The sequence below is a fragment of the Peromyscus maniculatus genome, chromosome 14, assembly GCF_049852395.1.
Source record: "Peromyscus maniculatus bairdii isolate BWxNUB_F1_BW_parent chromosome 14, HU_Pman_BW_mat_3.1, whole genome shotgun sequence".
Taxonomy (NCBI): Eukaryota; Metazoa; Chordata; class Mammalia; order Rodentia; family Cricetidae; genus Peromyscus; species Peromyscus maniculatus.
The window spans coordinates 45,355,271-45,374,659 of NC_134865.1; the positions used below are offsets into that span (position 1 = coordinate 45,355,271).

At 38.9% G+C, this 19,389-nt stretch overlaps 1 protein-coding gene across 1 annotated transcript in view; it reads left to right on the plus strand.

Moving 5' to 3' along the window:
* The window catches only part of Mnat1 (MNAT1 component of CDK activating kinase), a 179,451-nt gene that overhangs the window by 109,215 nt on the left and 50,847 nt on the right, over positions 1-19,389 (plus strand). Inside the window, exon 7 of the mRNA XM_006992726.4 lies at positions 15,680-15,801. Within this exon, the coding sequence (XP_006992788.1) occupies positions 15,680-15,801 (122 nt within the window). The remainder of the gene's footprint in view (positions 1-15,679; positions 15,802-19,389) is intronic.

Consider the following 19,389-nt stretch of genomic DNA (forward strand, 5'->3'; position numbering starts at 1 on the left):
GGTTCAATTTTGATGTGTTGATGGTTACCTGTTGTGGTGGGATATTGAATGACATGGAGATGGTAGGAAGGATCCTCCTCCTCCTTCTCATGACGTAGACGATGCAGCAGTGATAATAAAGGACATTTTCTAGGCATGTTGACACTGCTGAATCATATTTTGATTTCTTAAATATTTTTATAAGCAAACTGACACTTAGAAAAAAAATCCCTGTTCATCCTTGTTCACAGCATACAGTTCAAGATAAAGGATGACCTCCCCTCCCATCTCTGTCTCTGTGCCTGTCTGCCTGTCTTTCTGTCTGTCCCTGTATCTCTGCCTCTGTCTCTCCTGCTCTCTGTCTCTTTCTCCCTCCTTCTTTCTCTGTCTCCTTCTCTCTTTCTATCTCTGTGTCTCTTTATCTCTTTCTCTTTGTCTCCCCCCTCCCTCTCCCTTTCCTCTCCCTCTCCCTCCCTTCTCTCTCTGTGTTCCAGTACATTCACACACGTGTGTACTTGTGGAGGTCAGAGGTAGACTCAGACATCTTCCTCTCTTCCTCTCCACCTCAGTTTTTGAGAGTCTGTCACTGAAATGCTTTCAGAAGACAATGTGTGGTGTAAGATTAAAACCAATAACAAAACAAAGCTTACTTTCTTAAAGTACAGTTCCATAAGCATAGGTTTTTATTAGTGATTTTGATTTTACCTTGTTAAAGACAGCAAGGGATGTAATTATTCTAAGATCCGAATTAAAGGTAGTACTGTTTCTGAATACACATTAATAGACTAATTTTTACAACTTTTAGTATATAAGATTTATGTACTAGCTTTTTCCCCAGTGCAAAATGAATCTTAATATGCCCTGCAATTAGTGACAAATAAGAAACTTTGTAATTAAGAGATGATCTGTTTATTTAAGAGCTTCCAAAGGTTGTCGAAGATTATACCTGGCTATCTGTGAAGAATTAATGTTGTGAAATAATGCCCCTCAGTTCCCCTTGTATAAGAAATCTCAGCTGTGTGTTTTGCACAAGGGCTCAGTGCCAAAAAGAACAGGTTCAACTTGTCTGTGAGGATTTGCACCTCAGCAAAGCGTACAACTGCTTTGGGAGGTCACAGTGGAGGTCACAGGTTTGTGCAGAGGAATAAAAGTAGCTTAGAAGCACTGTAGAACCCAGTGTTGCTGGCTGTTTAAGAATCAGTATTAACATCAAGCATTAGAAGCATAGTTAGATCTTAAAAGTAAACACCAAATACAGTTCTCTGTGTTCCCAAATGAGTTTAAAGGAACTTCATCAGCACCTTGTACAAGAATGCTTTTAAAAATCTTCAGAGTAATTTTATCCTAATTTCCATGATGCAGACAAATTGCTTTATTTGGTAGTTCTGAATGTGTAAAATCACAGTGTGCGGGGGTAGGAGTTTCTTATGGTTGTGGGCAGGGGAGTGTGGATGCGTTCCAATGCGAGGTCAGATGTTATGAGAAAGTAAGAAGGTGTATGTCTGCATTAAATCCTGTTTTTCCTGATGATAATATGATCAGTGGGGCCAAAATTTAACAACAGCATGCTATCTATCTATCTATCTATCTATCTATCTATCTATCTATCTATCTATCTATCTATCTATCTATCTATCATCTATTGTCTGTGGAGAGATGGTGAGAGCCAGGAAGCTTTGGTTTAACCTAAGGATTCCAGAAAACCATAGAAGAAAATAAGTAGATGCAGAACCTACCTGAGCTGTGTTTTGCCTAAAGCCCTATCTGATTCCTGTCTCTTGTTTTGGTAACCATGTTTGTTTGCAGGGGTGATACCACAGAGCAGCAGGCCACGGTGGCTGTGGGTGGGAGATGAAGTGGTAATCTGGAGAATGTGCCTCAGCAAAGGCAGCTGACTGGCAGCAGCACCTGTCCGAGCAACTGCTCCTGTGGTAGGACTTAGCAGCAAGCGTTAAATACCAAGCTGCAAGACCAAGGAAGGCTTCAAAGTTAGCTTCTTCCCAGCCCTCTCAGTTACTGTTTTACTAGGTGTGCCTCTCTTCAAGGTACCTTTTTTTTTTTTGATAAAAGGAAGACTATAGAATCAAATTAGTTTTTATCCCCCGAATTAAAACAAAAAGAAAAGAAAACAAACCTAGCGCAAACTATGCGACAGTCTAGATGCTTTCTCGTATGTGGGACCAGCACATCTACTGAGTGATAGGTGTGTTCTCGGATGAAAAGTCTAAAGGGCTGTGGCTGCTCTGTTCTGCTCTGTGCTGCTCTGTGGCTGCTCTGTGCTGCTCTGTGGCTGCTCTGTGCTGCTCTGTGCTGCTCTGTGGCTGCTCTGTGCTGCTCTGTGCTCCTCTGTGGCTGCTCTGTGGCTGCTCTGTGCTGCTCTGTGGCTGCTCTGTGGCTGCTCTGTGCTGCTCTGGGCTGCTCTGTGGCTGCTCTGTGGCTGCTCTGGGCTGCTCTGTGGCTGCTCTGTGGCTGCTCTGTGCTGCTCTGTGCTGCTCTTCTGGTCCGTGCAGCACTGGCAAAGGCACAGTGAAATGCAGCGGAAAGAACTTCTTGGCTTAGTGCTCCTGGAAGGGAGTTACGTCAACATTGCTAAGAATTATTCCTCTTTTGAAATAGTCTTCCTGATCATATTTCAGAGTGTATACAGTTTATAATGGTAGGAAAACAAGCCCCCAATTTGTGTGTTATTTGAAGAAGAAATTGTTTTCTTTTTATTAAAAGATTGAACATCTAAGAAAACATACATAAAAATTAGACTTCATATCTAAGAACAAATGCAGTTTGCCTAAGTCCAAGTGTTTTTCAGAAATGGATTGTAAATATTTTCTGCAAATGACATTTTAGCAAACTAATATATCTTTCATTCAAAAAGAACCTATATATTGATATATAAATAAGTACTTATACTTTATGATGAATGCTATAAATTCATATTATTGCATTTAATTTGTTCATGTTGATAAATACTTGAAAGTAGGGTCAGAGCATCACAATGCCTACCATTTCTTAAATATTTGCTACATGAATTAAAATATTCCTATAATAGGTAAGTGCTTGGTACCTCTGGCAGTGGACTGTTTAAAACCTGGGTAGGAGGTCTGTGGAGATGGCTCAGCAGTTAAGAGCACTGGCTGCTCTTACAGAGGACCTGGATTCAGTTCCTAGCACCTACATGGTGCCTTATAACTATCTGTATCCTTCAGTTCCAGGGGATCCAAAACTCTCTCCTGGCCTCCATGGCCACCAGACATACACACAGTGCACATTGAAACCAAAACAAACAAAAAAAACCCTTAAAGAATAACATCATCAACAACAAAAACCAGCTAGGCGGTGGTGGTGCACGCCTTTAATCCCAGCACTTGGGAGGCAGAGCCAGGCGGATCTCTATGAGATCCAGGCCAACCTGGGCTACAGAGCGAGATCCAGGACAGGCACCAAAACTACACAGAGAAACCCTGTCTCGAAAAAGAAAAAAACAAACAAACAAACAAAAAAACCAACAACAACAACAACAAAAAAAAAAACCAAAACCAAACCAAAACAAAAACCCCCAAATGGATGGGGTATTAATTATTTGTTTGGCTGCCACGATATGACACGTAACCCAAGAAATTTTTACAGTAGTTATTCATTCTGTAGTTCAAAGACCTCAACTAAACCAAGAGATTTGTCATACACTGTTTGGGAGGGTGAGGTAGAAGATGGGAGGGGCCATGATAAAACACCTGTGCATTCCTGAAATAAACATTCCCAGTATGAACCAAGTTCTGTACCAGGCATGGGGTATGGATGACTCAGTCTTTAGAGCTTTGTGTTATGTTTTCACTGAAATAGGGTTTTGTTTTGCTTACATAATAATGGTACATTTAGATAACTTTACATAAACCAAATTTATATTTTATTGTGATAAAAATGTAGATATATGTATGTTATCATTATCATTGGTTAATTACTAGTTCATTTTTGGTTCCAAGGTAAGAATTCTTTCTTAACAATTACTTTTATAGGGACTTAAAACAAGTCAGTTAAAATGTTGTATGCCTAGAAAGCTGATTTTGGAATTTCTGGAAAACTGTTTTTCTTACAATCAGCAGTCATTTTTAAGGAAACAAGTTTTGTCTCACCAGATAGTCTCCCTTGATGTTTTTCTTTTCTGGTCTTTTTATAGAAACAAACACGATTGCCGGACGCTATGTCCTCTTGGCAACAAATTATAGTCCAGCAGCAAGACAAGCATCGGAGAAAGAATTAAAAACAGTTCTCTCAACGCTGTTGTTTGTCAGTGCCCAAGGAAAAACAAACCTAAAATAACAAAAACAAATAAATAAATTCCTTGGTTTTTATCTTTTCTTCCCTCCCTCCCTCCTCCCCTCCCCCCCTCCCCCCTCCCCTTTGAGACACAGTCTTCTGTGTAGCCTGGACCTCCATAGTGCCAGGCTTACTGTGAACCCCTACCCACTTCCCCGAATGCTCAGATTATAGGTGGGCACCACCTAACATTTTCGCTTCTGAGTAAGTCGCTTTTTATTTTTGAAACTCTTTGCAGTAGTTTATCTTGGTATACCAACAAATGTCTAAAAGTAGAGTTGAAATATTATTACAGAACTTCTATGTAGTATTGGAAGACTAGACGATGAGTTTTGAGAGTGGACATTGCAAATGAATTTGTATGACAAAGTACTTCCCCTATAGCAGGCAGATTGTAGTGATGTTGCAGAGCTAATGTGCAAGAAACAGTTTTTAAAAGTCTTGTCTTGGCTAAGAGAATATAACATAGCTCTTCAGGATAGGACCATTCGATTGATAACAGTGAACAAGGCTTAAGCTCAGCTTGAGAAGTTAGAAATTCTTTGATGTTTTGTAGCATATTTACAAAATACAAGCATTCTGATGAGCTAGAAAACCAGGTGCTTTCCTAGTGTGTGCAGCATGAGACTTTTTTTTTTACTTTGCAAATATAAAGTCTGATTCTAGGAATATCATCATTAGAATGCTTTGAAAGTAATACTTTTGAAGTTATAGTGTACCCATTTTAAAACATTTATCTTGTTTGATTATTTTAGTAGAGACTTGGGAAATACAGAAATGAGTGCTTGTTTTTTCCATTTGGGTGTTTCTTTAATATATGTGAATCAGACATCTGTTAAATTGGACAGGCAGTGGCCTGTTTCTGCTTAGCGGTCGGGGGTTCCTAACACACCACCTTGCTGTCCCAGTCCTCCCCAGCCGCATCATAGGCAATGTAAGGGAGACGCAGAGAACTGCGTTGTTTTCCCTCGCCTCACTCGACTCCAGGGGCAACACCAGCTTGGTGCCTGGTCCCCTTCTAGCCTGCAGACCTCCGCCCTGCATTGATCTCTGACAGTTACTGCCAACTGTGGAAAATAATGGGGAGAAGTCATTTCCGTGTGCCTGTCAGGGACGGGGGATGAACTGTACCCACAACGAAATGATGTTTTACCAGGAAGTTATTACCATGCAGCTGTCTCAGTGATGACAGGCTGACATCACCCTGGAGTGACCGGAACAGCAAAGTACAGAAATTACTCTGCTTGTTCCTAAAATAAAGTGAAAATACCTGAGCTACCACAGAAATGTGACTCTAAATAAGCGATTTGTAGACAATGCCAGGCACATTCTTTCAGTTCGCTTGCTTCTTAAAACATTAAAAAAAATCCATACCAACACATGTATGCATATATGCGTGCACACATGTTTAATTTATTAGCACACTTACCAAAATAGAAACGACAGAAATACCGTCTTTGATTTTCTCACAGACTTCCTGTAGATCCTGGCTCTGGAAGTTGCCCTGGAACTGGGGTGACTGTGCCACAGAAGTGAAGGGTTCTGGGTCCCAGAGTCAGCAGCCGTGCAGCGAACTGTGCAGAATTTGATAAATTTACCGTTGAGGAGGAGCTTGTTTTTGGAAACCTCCATTGCCCTTGTTCCTTCTGTGTTATTTAAATGGCCTAAAGAAATACAAGTAGATACAATTTCTTTATGATTTGCTGAAATAAAAACTCTGCAAGGCAGAAGCTGAATTGCACACACACACACACACACACACACACACACACACACACACACACACACACACACGATATATGTATAGGTGATGTCCATGAATGGTTGTGTGGGGGCATATGTGTGCCTGCACACATATGCGTGTGTGTAAAGGTGTGCAGTTGATGTGAATCATCTTCCTTGACTACTCTCTACCTCACCCATTAGCCAAGGCTCTCAGTTGAACCTGGAGACCAGGATTCTGCCTCTTCACTCCCCTCCCCCGCCCCAGGATTACATGTGAACCATTTGACTCACCTTGCATTCCCGTGGGTGCTGGGGAGCCATACTCTAGTCCTGACACTTGCACACCTGGGTTCTGAGCTGGACCTCACCGGAGGAATGGATTCAGGCCAGGAAGAATACGGTATATTGTCGAGTGTATGTTTTGTATCCATCTACCCATCTCTCCCAAGAGGAGTGATTAAACACCCACTTACGGTTGCATGGTTGTCTGTGGCTCTTCTCACTAAATTATATTTATTATATGGCAACAATAATACAAATGGAAAGGATCTCAGTTTTGTGCTTTTTTTGAAGGCCAATAGAATGTACCTGATTACTTAGTTTTTTTAAACTAATATTTTTGTGATTTTATTAATTTTAAAATTATGTCTGTGTGTACATATGAACATGTGTGCAGGTGATTGCAGGTGCCCTGAGAGGTCAGAGGTGACAGATCTTATGGAGCTGAAGTTGGTAGGCTGTTGAGAACTTTCCAGTGTCAGTGCTGGGAACCAAACTCAGATCCTCTGTAAGGACAGTATACACTTTTACTTCCAGAGCCGTCTGTTCGGCTCCCTTACTTTTCTTTTTTAAGATTTACAGTGTGTGTGTGTGTGTGTGTGCGTGTGTCTGTGTGTGTGTCTGTGTCTGTGTGTGTGTGTGTTTGAGAGTTTCCACAGAGTCCAGAAGAGGACATCGGATCCCATTGAGCTAGAGTTACAGGCTGTTGGGAGCTCTTGAGATGGGTCCTGAGACCTGAACTCGGGCCCCTGGAGGAGCAGCAGGTGTCCCCGGCCTTTGAACCATCTCTCCAGGCCCAGTGCATCGGCCCCGTTCTTCATGCATCTCTCCTCTTCCAGTCTTACATATTCATTGACTTTGTTTGTTACTTTGGTGCTGATGATAGCATAGTTTCTCTTGGGATGATTTTCTATTTCTGACTGTCTTTACTGAACACTCTTCCTGGATTTTTAAGTAAAAATATTGAATTGATTTGACTGCTTTAAACTCTTAAAAAGTAAAATTTTATTTGCTCTAACTTACTTAAATTTTATTACTTAATGATTTTTAATTGGTTTACAGAAGGTTTTCAGAGTGTCACAACAATTTCTGTAAGTCACATTTAGGGTATTTTCATTCCTTGAAGAAGGTAACTTAGACTCATTTGGAGTCACAGCACAATCGGTGCTCCTGTAACAATCACCAATGGGCATTTTGTCTCTGCAGTTTTGTCCCTTCTGGACATTTCATATACATAGAAGCTATCATAATATGCCGTCCTGCAGTTCATCCATGTTGTAGTATATATCAAAGCTTCATTACTTACTATTCCTCTGCATTTTATGTGAATGAATTCAGGTTATGTGACTATACTCCATTCTGTTCATTCATGAGTTGATGGGGTCATTCAGATTATTTTCATTGTCTGGGCAAAATAAGTAATATTGCTATGAATATTCATGTAGAAACCTGAGTGTGATCATTGATTTTCGTTTTTTATTGGACAGGCACCTATAAGTGGATTTATTTATTTATTTATTTTTTGGTTTGGTAAATCGTATATTAAAGTTACTTGTAATTTTAGGGGAAAATCACCAAGTTGTTTTCCAAAGCTCACTCTCTTGTGCTCATGGCTCACTCCCGTGTGCTATGTAAGAGATTTCTAAAGTCTTTACATTTTCACTAACACTGTCTGTGGTCTATACTTCAGAGTCCATCCTGGATTTCCCTGTCTTTCTTTCTGTATTTGTTTGCATGTCTTTTTGTTACTCATTTGTAAAAGTTGCTTATATATGTTCCAAATAAAAGTTACTTGTCAAATATGTGACTTGGAAATGTTTTCCCCCAATCTGTTTTTCACTTAAAAAAATCTTTTCAATTTTCCTTTTTCCCATATATCATCATTCCTTTTTCCTCTTCATTATAATTCATTCAAATCATATTTCTTCAATAAGTAGTTGTAATCAAACTAACCTTAGACTATAACTAGAATAGCTACAAACTTGACCCATTTGATTCTAACTCTTCTTTCTTTTGTATTATTTTATTTTCATTGTTCTAAAAATAAATAGCTACATTTCTTTCAAAACTAACAAAGTCTCCATGATCTGTTTTAAAAATTCCTATAATGAAAACTTTCAAAATTAGCAAGTATAAATATAATATGATAAATAAACAGATTAAATAATCTTCAGTATTTGGCATATTTGCTTCATATATATGTTTTCCCCTAAACTACTTTAAGATATAATTTATATGAAATTATGCTTTTATATTCTTAATTTTGTTCCTGTATGGGTCATTTCATACACAATCATAATGCTATAATTATACCAAACAAAATGAACAAACATGCTTTAATTTGACCTGATGCTTTCCTCCTGTAGTTCTTTTCTCCACGGATCAGCATTCACTCAGAGACTGACTTTGTTGTTCTGTTTTACATCTGCAGCACTTCTCATCCCACTCCATGCTTTTCTGTGTCTCTTGTGACTGATTCATTCAAGAGAACAGATTAATCGCCTCATGCTATTGTTTCTGAATGTTTTCTACTGCAGTATTGTCTTAGTTTCGTTCCCTGTTGCTGTGATGCAGCACTCTGTCAAGATCATCCCGAAGGAGAAAGGATTTATTTGGATTACAGTTCCAGGTTCCCGTCTGCAGCTGTGAGGAAGTCAGGAGTGGAGACCCTGAATTAGTACATGTATGCTAGTGCTCAGCTTCCTTCCTCTACTTTCTTGCAGTTCAGAATCCCCTTCCTAGGGAGTGGTGCCCTTACTGTGAGTGGGTTTCCCCATAGATGTGCCCGCAGGGTGACCTAGTCTAGACAGCCCCTCACTGAGATCCCTTACCAGGGATTCCTGATTGTGTCAAGTCATTAACCCAGACTAACCATCATAATCTTGTTCCTCCTGTATTTTCACTGTCGCTGTGTGGCAGTAAATATAAAGTAGACTCATGTGGCTAATTTAGAAAATAGAACAATAGAGATATAATATGGATAATATATATAATTTATTACCCAGGTAAAACTATAGTTAATGTTTTATAGATTTTTTTTGCACATTTAAAAATTACCCCAATCATTATACATAATATTGTATTGATTTCTCTTCAAACAATTTAAATGGCCACATACTGTTTTATAATTTAACCAACAACTTACTTAAGATAACTCACATTTCAATATTGTTTCATTTTGTTTTTTCACAACATAGATTAATTTAAACTGTAATAAATAGACTCACCCATAAGAATTTATTGTGTCTCTGACTTTTTCTTAGGAATCCTTACAGGTGGAATTTCTACTCATTGTACCTAAAAGGTTTGTTAAACTGCTTTTCATATCCATAAACGTTGTGTGACAGCATCTTGCTGTGGACTGCTGTCACATCAAACATGTTTTCTGTTTTGCCATTTGTTTCTCTGATGGAGAGAAGATGTTCCGGTATTGGCTTGAAGGGTTTGTGTCTTACTATTTGCATTTTAAATTAGCATTGACATCCTTCTGGTTGTAGTTCAGGTTGTCTCTTCCAATGCAGTATCTATCATCTGGGCACTGTTTCTCCTGACTATCCTTCCCTACTTAGGTTTTCTCACTGTCTGAAGGCACAGCACGTTGCTCTGGTAATCTTACTGCTCTTCCCAGTGCATTGCACAGAGTCTTTATCCTTCGAATTCCAGTACAAGCTACACTGTTCTGTTCTTTCACTTACTGATTTTCCTATCCCTTTGATTCTCTCTTTTTAAAAGATTTCATTGTATCTATTCATTGTATGTGGTACTGTGCTATATGAGTTTTCATCTAAGTATGGAATCTAAGTTGAGCATGCCCTTCCATGCTTTCCTTCCCACTCCTTACTGTCCTCCATCCTTGCCTTTGATCATCTGGATGGTGTCATTCCTCCTTGCACGTCATATTTACATACATGATTTTATGTAAATACACATAAAATCTAGGAACCACAAATGATAGCAACTGTGTGACATTTGTCGTCCTGAGACTGGCTCAGTTCACTTAAATATGATTATCTTCATTTGTATCTGTTTTCCTGCAGATGACATACCCTGATTCTTTATGGCTGAAAATATTCCATTGTGCTTTTATATACTACATTTTCTTTATCCATTCCTCTTAAAAGCACTTAGGTCGGTACTATAACTTAGCTATTGTGAATGTGCTGCAATAAACAATATGCAGGCATTTCTTGGCTTGTTGACTTAGAGTTTAGTTTAGTTAAATACTCACGAGTAGTATTGCTGGGTCATATAGTAGATCTATTTTTAGTTTTTTTGAATCATCTTCATACCGATTTTCATAGTTCTGGACTAGTTTGTTCCCATCAACAATTTTCTTATACAAGGGTTCTTTTTTTCCATTTCTTGGCCAGCATTGTTATTTGTGTTCTTAAGGATGTGTGTGTGTGTGGGGGGGGTAAATTGTGTATGTGTCCATGTGGGTCTGTCTGTGTGAATCAGGTGCCTGCAGAGGCCAGGAAGTCATATCCCCTGGAGTTGGAGTACAGATGGTGTGAGCTGTTGGTCATGGGTACTGCACTCTTTTCCTCTCAAAGAGTCCACTTTAACCTCTGAGTATTTGTGTTCCTAATGATTGCCGTTCTAACGGGTGGGGTGGAATCTCCCTGTGGTTTTAATGTATATTTCTCTTTTGGCTGATGAGCTTGAAGAGTCTTTCATGTGTTTGCCATTCATTTTATTTCATCTTTTGAGAACTGTGTGTTCATTTTATTTGCAGTTTATTGACTGGGTTATTTGAGTTTTTTGCTGAGACTGTAAGTTCCTTATATGCTGAAGTATTAACGCTCTGTCAAGTGTATATATAGATAGCAAGGGTTTTCTTCTATCCTACAGGCTGTCTTTCAGCCAGCAGAAGATTTTACTGAGGAGAAGATTTTTCAGTTGCGCGGAGCTCCATTTGCCTGTTGTCGGCATTGTTCCCTGAGTGATTAGCGTCCTCCCAGCAGCCCTTACATGTGCCTATATTTTGCAGGCTTCCCTGCTGTTTTCTCTTAACTGCTTCAGAGTTTCAGGTCTTACACTGAGGGCCTTGTTCTTTGATGCTAGTGAAAAGTGAAAGGTAGGAATCTCCTCTCATTGTTGGACATGTGACTGTCCAGTTTTCTGGCCTTGATTTGTGAAGGAAGTTGTTTAGCGTCCACTGTGTATTTTTGGTACCCTTGTTAACAGTCAGGTGGTTGCAGCTGTGTGGATTCATATTGGGGTCCTGTGGGCTATTCTATTTATTGATCTGTGTGTCTGGTTTTGAGCCTACTGTGTGCTGGTCTTGTTACCATGGCTCTGTAGTATAACCTGGAGTTAGGTGTGGATACTTTCAGCATTGTTTGTTTTTCTCAGGTTGCTTTGCCTATCTGTGGTCTTTTGTGCTCCCATATGAATTTTAAGGTTTTGTTTTTCTGTTTCTATGAAGAATGGCATTGAGAGACTAGAGTTGGTTCAGTGATAAAGATAACTTAATGCTCTTGCAGAGGACCAGAGTTCAGGTCCCAGCATCCATATCAGGCTATTGTTCACAATCACCTGTAACTCCAGCTCCAGGAGATCTGACACCCTCTTCATGGACATCTGCATTCACATTTACGCAGACAAATACAAAACATGTAATAAATAGATAAAAATAAATCTTAAACAATACTAATCTTAAAACAAATGGCCTTGAAATTTTGATGGGAATTAAATTGAATATGTTGGATTGCTTTTGGTAATATAGCCATTTTGACAATGTTGATGCCCCCAAACCATGATCATGGGAGGTCTTTCCATTCACTGCTGTCTTCTTCAATTTCCTCCTTCAATGTTTTATTGTTTTTGTTGTAGAGGTCTTGTATTTCATTTCTTTGTTAAGTCCATCCTTCCTTCCTCCCTCTATTTTGTCCTCCCTTTCTTCTTTCTTTCTTTTGACTTTCAAGGCAGGGTTTCTCTGTGTGTGTAGCCTTGGCTGTCCTGGAACTCATTCTGTAGCCCAGGCTGCCCTCAAACTCAGAGATCACCTGCCTCTGCCTCCCAAGGGCTGGGGTTAAAGGCATACACCACCACTGCACGGCTCTTTCTTTCTTGTTTTGAAATAACTGTGAATGAAGTTGTTTTCCAGATTTCCTTCTTGGCATGTTATTGGTATATAGAAAAGCTACTGATTCTTGTGTGTTAATTTTATATCCTGCCACTTTAAAGTGTCTATCAGATCTATGAGTTTTCTGGTAGGGTCCTCGGGATCTTTGGGGCATAAAGTGATATCTGCAAATAAGGATACTTTATCTTCATCCTCTCCTGTTTTTGTCTCTTTGATTTCCTTGTTTTGTTGCTCGATCCAGGCTTTGAAGCATGATACTGAGTAATTGTGGAAAAAGTGGACACCCTTGTCTTGTTCCTGATTTTAGTAGAAATGTCTTGGGTTTTTCCACTTTCAGTATAACGTTGGCTATAGGTTTGTATGGTGATATTTTATTTGTACTGAAATGTGGTTTTATTTGTATGTTAATAAATAAAGTTGCCTGGGGTCAGAGCTAATAGCAAGCTATAGCAGAAGCCGGGAGGTGGTGGTGCACACCTTTAATCCCGATCACATGACAGGCAGATCTCTGTGTGTTCAAGGATACAGCCAGCATGGAGACACATGCCTTTAATCTCAATACCAACCATAGAGACTTAGAGGTCTGTATAGACAGGCAGTGACGAGGAGGTCTTGTGGTTGGGCTTACAACCAATGAGAAGGCAGAACAGAAAGTCAATAAAAAGACAGATACACAGGAAGTAGGTCTCTTTCAGAGGGGAAGGACAGCAGTGGCACTGAAGGGTAAGAAAGGATTTTTAGTATCAGCTCTTAGCTAATGCTCTGACTTCTTGGGCTTTTAACTCTGCATTTGGCTCTGTGTTTTTTATTTAATAAGACGGTTACATCTACATGTTTGTCATATGCAGCCTCTACTGTGTTGAGGTGTGTTTCCCATGTTTCTTAGGACTTTTATCATGAAGGAATGTTGAACCCTGTCAGGATGCTTGCCCATATCTATTGAGATAATACTGTGATTTCTGTCCTGGAGTCCATTTATGTGGTACTTATTTGTATATGCCAATTCACTCCTGTGCCTATGGGATGAAACAACTTGAGGTGATTTTTATTTGGATTTGCAGGCATTTAGTTGAGAATTTTTGCATGTATGGCTTCATCAGGTGACAAAGGAGATTTACTGGGAGATTGATCTATACATTTTTTATTGCTCTTTCATCTGTATTTGGTGTTGGTATTAGTTATACTGGCTTTATATTTTTGGGACACACACACCTTTAATCCTAGCACCCAGGAGGCAGAAGCAGGCTGATATCTATGAAAAAGTTTATATTTGTTACTTGTCTTGTTGCTATGACTAAAACCTGATTATAGCAATTTGAGGAAGGAAGGAGGGATTTATTCTGGCTCACAGGGTTTGAGGCTACATACAGTCCATTATGGTGGGGAGTCATGGCAGGAGGAGCTGGAGGGTGCTGGCCACACTGCCTATGGGATGATGCTGTCCACATTTAGAGTGGGTCTTCTCACCTCAGCAAACCTGATCTGGAATTCTTTATAAACCTGCCTAGAGGCTCTTCTCCTTGGTTATTCTGAAGTCTGGCACATTAACAATCAATTTTTACCATCACAAAGAGTAAGACTCGTGATTAGCATCGAGTTGATAAAACATAAACACGACTGAGGGAAAGGTAGATGAAGACAGGGATGGGCAATGAGGGAGTTCTTGCTCGAGGTTGAATGAAAGAGAGGAAAAGAAATGGAATCCAATAACTTTAACAGTCTCATCTTTAGGAGGCTGAGACACGGTGAGCCTGCTATCAAGACCAGCTTCTATTCTTTGGGAAAGCCTATACAAAGAAAAGAAAGGGAAGGGGAGGAGGAAGAGGTGGGATGAGAACAGCACAGGACAGAGTTGGCCTGTTCACTTGACATTAAATAAAGGTATAAATATGACAGGGAGGGTATGGAGCCCTAATGCAGTCTCTTGCCTGTTTACTCCAGCTCTTGTTCCTGACTCCAAGATTGTGTGTGTGTGTGTGTGTGTGTGTGTGTGTGTGTGTGACTTTATTAGATAGATCTTGAGTGTGAACTTTGTAGATGTCAGCATCAAGTTGCAGTACCAAAGTGTTGGCTGCACTGAATTATTCTGAGGTGATTTTTGACATTTCTCTGTGCTTCAGAGAATAAATGGTAAGATACTAGAACCTCAATGACTCAGATGTTGTTGCCAATATTTTAGTACATGCTTTCTCACTGCTGTGATTTTAGGAAGCTAAAATTCATGTCTTGAAAGTACATAGTCTGTATAGTCCTTGGTAAAACATTATAAATTAGAGAAATGATGACAGCTATCAGTATCAGAATTTTATAAGAAATAGAAATTTTTATAAATCAGAATTCTTTCCCAAGCATATGATAAATATGTACATTGTATATTAGCATGCTTTGATGGCAGAATGGCATTTTATTTGGTACACTTGTATTCAGATGTGATCTTTAGGTACCTACCTAGTAGTACTTTCTTCTTAGAAAAATACCTAGACATTCAATTGAATTTAGTTTTCATCATCAATTATTTTTTTTACACTGTATGTGTATAAATGTACATATAGTACTCATTTTGTAAGCCTGATTCTGTTGTAAAGAATTAAGATATTTATGTGACAGAGCTTTGCAAAAACAATTTTATTAGCCCCTTTTTCTAGTTAGAACTTAAAAAAAAAAAAAGGAAGAAACCAAAACACTGATTATCAAATCTGTGAAAATATTTTATAAAAATTGGAGAATGTAAGGTTGGACTCGGCTTATATTTTGCTTAGTTCTATTGATGCTAAACAATAGTACTGATTAAAGCAAAATCTGCATTTAATGATGGATTTCATTTTCCTTCATTAAATTTCTTTTCTTCATTAAAATTTCATTCTCCTTCATAAATTGTATGACTGGATGTTAATTATAGAATGTAGTTTGTCATGGTAATGTATTACACTCATAGAATAATAAGCCTAGTAGCTATTTTTTAACTTTTAAAAGATTTTATTTTATATTTTAAATTGTCCGTATATATGTGTCAGTTGTGGGAATGTGCATGTACATGCAGTGCCCTCAGAAGACCAGTAGAGGGCGTTGGAGCCTCTGGAGCTGGGGTTACAGGTCGTTGTGAGCTGCCCAACATGGGTGCTGGGAACTGAACTCAGGTCCTCTACAAGAGCTGCAAATGGTCTTCACTGCTGAGCCATCTCTCCAGCCCCTAATGGCTGTTCTTTTTATTGTGAGAGATTTACTCCATCTTTAAAATGACTACAAATAACAATATGAAAATATTATTAAAATGCACCTCCTTCGTGTCTCTTACAGGGTCAGCAGATTTCATTAGCACCGATTCAGAAGCTTGAAGAAGCTCTCTATGAATACCAGCCCCTGCAGATAGAAACCTGTGGACCACAAGTTCCTGAGCTCGAGATGTTAGGAAGACTTGGGTAAGCATCAGAAGCAGTCTCCATCGTGAAGGTTGATGTGTAGGGCTTCACTGTTGCTATTTGTATTTAATTGATATTTTAACATTCTTAAGTTTTTACTGTATAGAACTTAATCCCATTTCTTAAAAGTAAGTAATACTAAACTAAGTTTTATTTAATATATTGACTTTTCAGTCTGTTTACTAGATTCCTGAAGTTAGGACTGGAATACAACAGTTCTCTCTGTGAGGCTATCTTTGGCAGCCATAGCTGAAGTGGCTGTTTTAGCTTACTACTTGTTTCTTTGAATTGGGGATTACTGTTGTTCTTTTCTTACTCTTTTGGGGGGCTACCATTCAGCTCCCAAATAAATTACACATGGAGAGTTATTCTTAATTATAAATGTTCAGCCTTAGCTTGACTTGTTTCTTGCCAGCTTTTCTTAACTTAAATGATCCCATCTACCTTTTGCCTCTGGGCTTTTCCCATTCTCTTACTTCTGTAAATCTTATTCTTACTCTGTGACTGGCTGTGTAGCTGGGTGTCTGGCCCCTGGAGTCATCCTCCTTCTCTGGTTACTTCCTCTCCACCCCTACATTTCCCCTTCTATATATTCTCTCTGCCTAACAGCACTGCCTGACCTTTCTCCTGCCTTGCTTTTGGCCATGCAGTTCTTTATTAGACCATCAGGTGTTTTAGACAGGCAAAGTAATACAGCTTCACAGAGTTTAACAAATGTAACACACCTTAAAATAATGTTCTACAACATTTCCCCCTTTTTGTCTAAATACAAAGAACGGTTTTAACTTTAACATAGTATAACTACATACAATGAAAACAGTTATCAAGTAAGAATTAATTTATAATATTCAATCCATTGACATTTAGCAAATTCAGAGAAAGCACACCACCATCCATTCATCTTAGTGACTCCAAAGATTTGTACCAAATTTACTTTCTATCATAACTAAGAAAAACTGAAACTCTAATTATTTAGTCTTTAACTCTATCAAAGACCCCAGAAGGAGTTAATATTACCTAACAACAGAGACATCTTGCTGCCTGGACAGTCACCCAAAGTTTTTTTTTTTTTTTTTTTTTGTTTGTTTGTTTGTTTGTTTTTATACAACATTGGGGCATCCATCCTCGGCTTACAGGCATAGAGTATCTGGCAGACTCTTCTCTGAAGCAGGAATTTTGAAGGACTGTCCTGTCTTGTTTTGGCAAAATTCAACAGTCTTTTTTCTGTGTGTCCTGCATGTCCCGTCTGCACAGCACGCAGTCAAAGGCAAGAGCAGTTTCTTTGCTCAGTGGTTAACCTTGCCACAATGAAAGCAAACTCCATAAGGAGTTTTTTCAGTGCCCATCATCTCTTAAGTAAATTGGTGCTGCCAGGAACAGATGTGTCTTGTTGTCATGAAAAACCTTAACGGTTAACAAAACATTTTCAATGCCATATTTTATAGGTCTTTGAAGTATTTGAAGATCATTTATCTATCTAAAATATATCTCTATATGATCTTAAAAACATACCTACCATATCTACAAATTGATTGTTATAGATGACTAACTGCTAACCTAATGTTTCTTGATTATCCTAAATAATTTATAGTAATAGCTTTCAAAAACTAGAACTTTACCTTATGCTTTTATGTACTGCATTGGTACAATACCTTAAAGAAGAGTAGAGATGAGGTGGTATTGTGTTCCCCAAAATATTGTGCACCCTAATAAACTATTCTGGGGTCAGAGACAGAACAGCCACAATATTAAACATAGAGGATAGGCAGTGGTAGCACACGCCTTTAATCCTAGCATTCCAGAGGCAGAAATCCTGTGTTCAAGGATATAGCCAAGCTTGGTGACTCACGCCTTTAATCCTAGAAAGCAAGCCTTTAATCCCAGGGAGTGATGGTAGAAAGCAGAAAGGTATATAAGGCGTGAGGACCAGAAACTAGAAGCATTTGGCCTGGTTAAGCATTTGGCAGGTTAAGCTTTTAGGCTTTGAGCAGCAGTTCAGTTGAGATCCATTTGGGTAAGGACACAGAAGCTTCCAGTCTGAGGAAACAAGACCAGCTGAGAAGTTGGCCAGGTAAGGTTAGCTGTGGCTTGTTCTGTCTCTGATCTTCCAGTGTTCACCCCAATACCTGGCTCAGTTTTGATTGTATTAATAAGAATTTTTAAGATTCATGCTACATAGAGACATGTATAATATGTTGTAACAAAAATAGCCTTAAATTTGTATCAATATACAAAAGTCCTTTAAACATGAGTAGAAACATATACAGTGTAACAAAAATATAAATTTGTATCAATATACCAAAATCCATGCCAATGCAAAATATCTGAGATTAATAGTTGTTTATCCTACATTCCTATATTTCCCTAAATTATAATAAATATCCATAACCACCAAAAGCCTCCCACACCCCAACTCTTGGGAATTTGGACATCGTTTTCTCCAAACTCTTTCTGCCATCTGTGGAGTAAGGTATCTCCAGAGGTCCCTGAGAAAATTTTTACATAATGAACAAGTCCTAGAAAGACCAGTAGTAACCTTTGTTGATAAATATCCCCTGTCAAGGTTCAAGAGGTCTCATTTGATCAAACTTGATTCTTATTATTCCTGAAGGAATCCACTACCTCTCATCTCCTGTGGGAAGAAAACTCCAAAGCATTTTTGATATCCATTCGACAAATATGTCTTTTGACTTCCATTTTAAAATTAGATAGCCCTAAAGTATCTAGGTTGGCTCAATCCTGCAGTCCTTCTTACAATTTCATGTCTCCTAGCAGCTGTCTTTTGCTTCTCAATAATCAAAAAATTTAATATCAACACAATAATGTCCCCGATCCAGACTCCCTGTATATTTCTCATCTCTATGTGACTTATACTTTTTTATTATTTTACTTGCCTCTTGAAAGACTTTATTTTTCAACTGTTCATTTTTTCTGTGACTATACCCTTTTTCTTCTCTTAAAGCCTACACACATTGTTAAACACACTGTAACCTTTTTAGAGTTTTTTTTTTGTTCCTGTCTTGACCTCTTTTACTGCATCTCTTTTAGCCTTTTTGACCCCATGAACAAACTTTAAACTGCTAAGTGGCACGGACCTCTGCCTATAGCTTTGGCAGCTGGCTCTTCCCACTTCTCAGGTCATGAAAGTCAAGCCTAAACCTCACAGCCTGGTCAGAGGTTTGTCTGACCAGGAACTGCATTCACACACACCCCCTCCCCCAGCTATGGAAAACTGGTGCCCTGCACTGTGGCAGGTGTTTTTTACTTAGCTTTTTGTTTCTGTTTAGCGTGGAAAAGCTGTTTAAGTGCTTTGCTGTATAGCAGGGTTTCTTAAAGGAGCTGTATACTCCCCCCCCCCCCAGCTTTCTCAGGCCCTTTCAGGAGCCGTATGTTGGGCACCAAAATGTTGTCCATTTTTTACCTTTTGGAGGACCCACCACCCAGCTCTCAAGTAAATAACACAATGTTTATTCTTAATTAGAAATGCTTGGCCTTAGCTTGACTTGTTTCTTGCCAGCTTTTCTTAACTTAAATGATCCCATCTACCTTTTGCCTCTGGGCTTTTCCCATTCTCTTATTTCTGTAAAT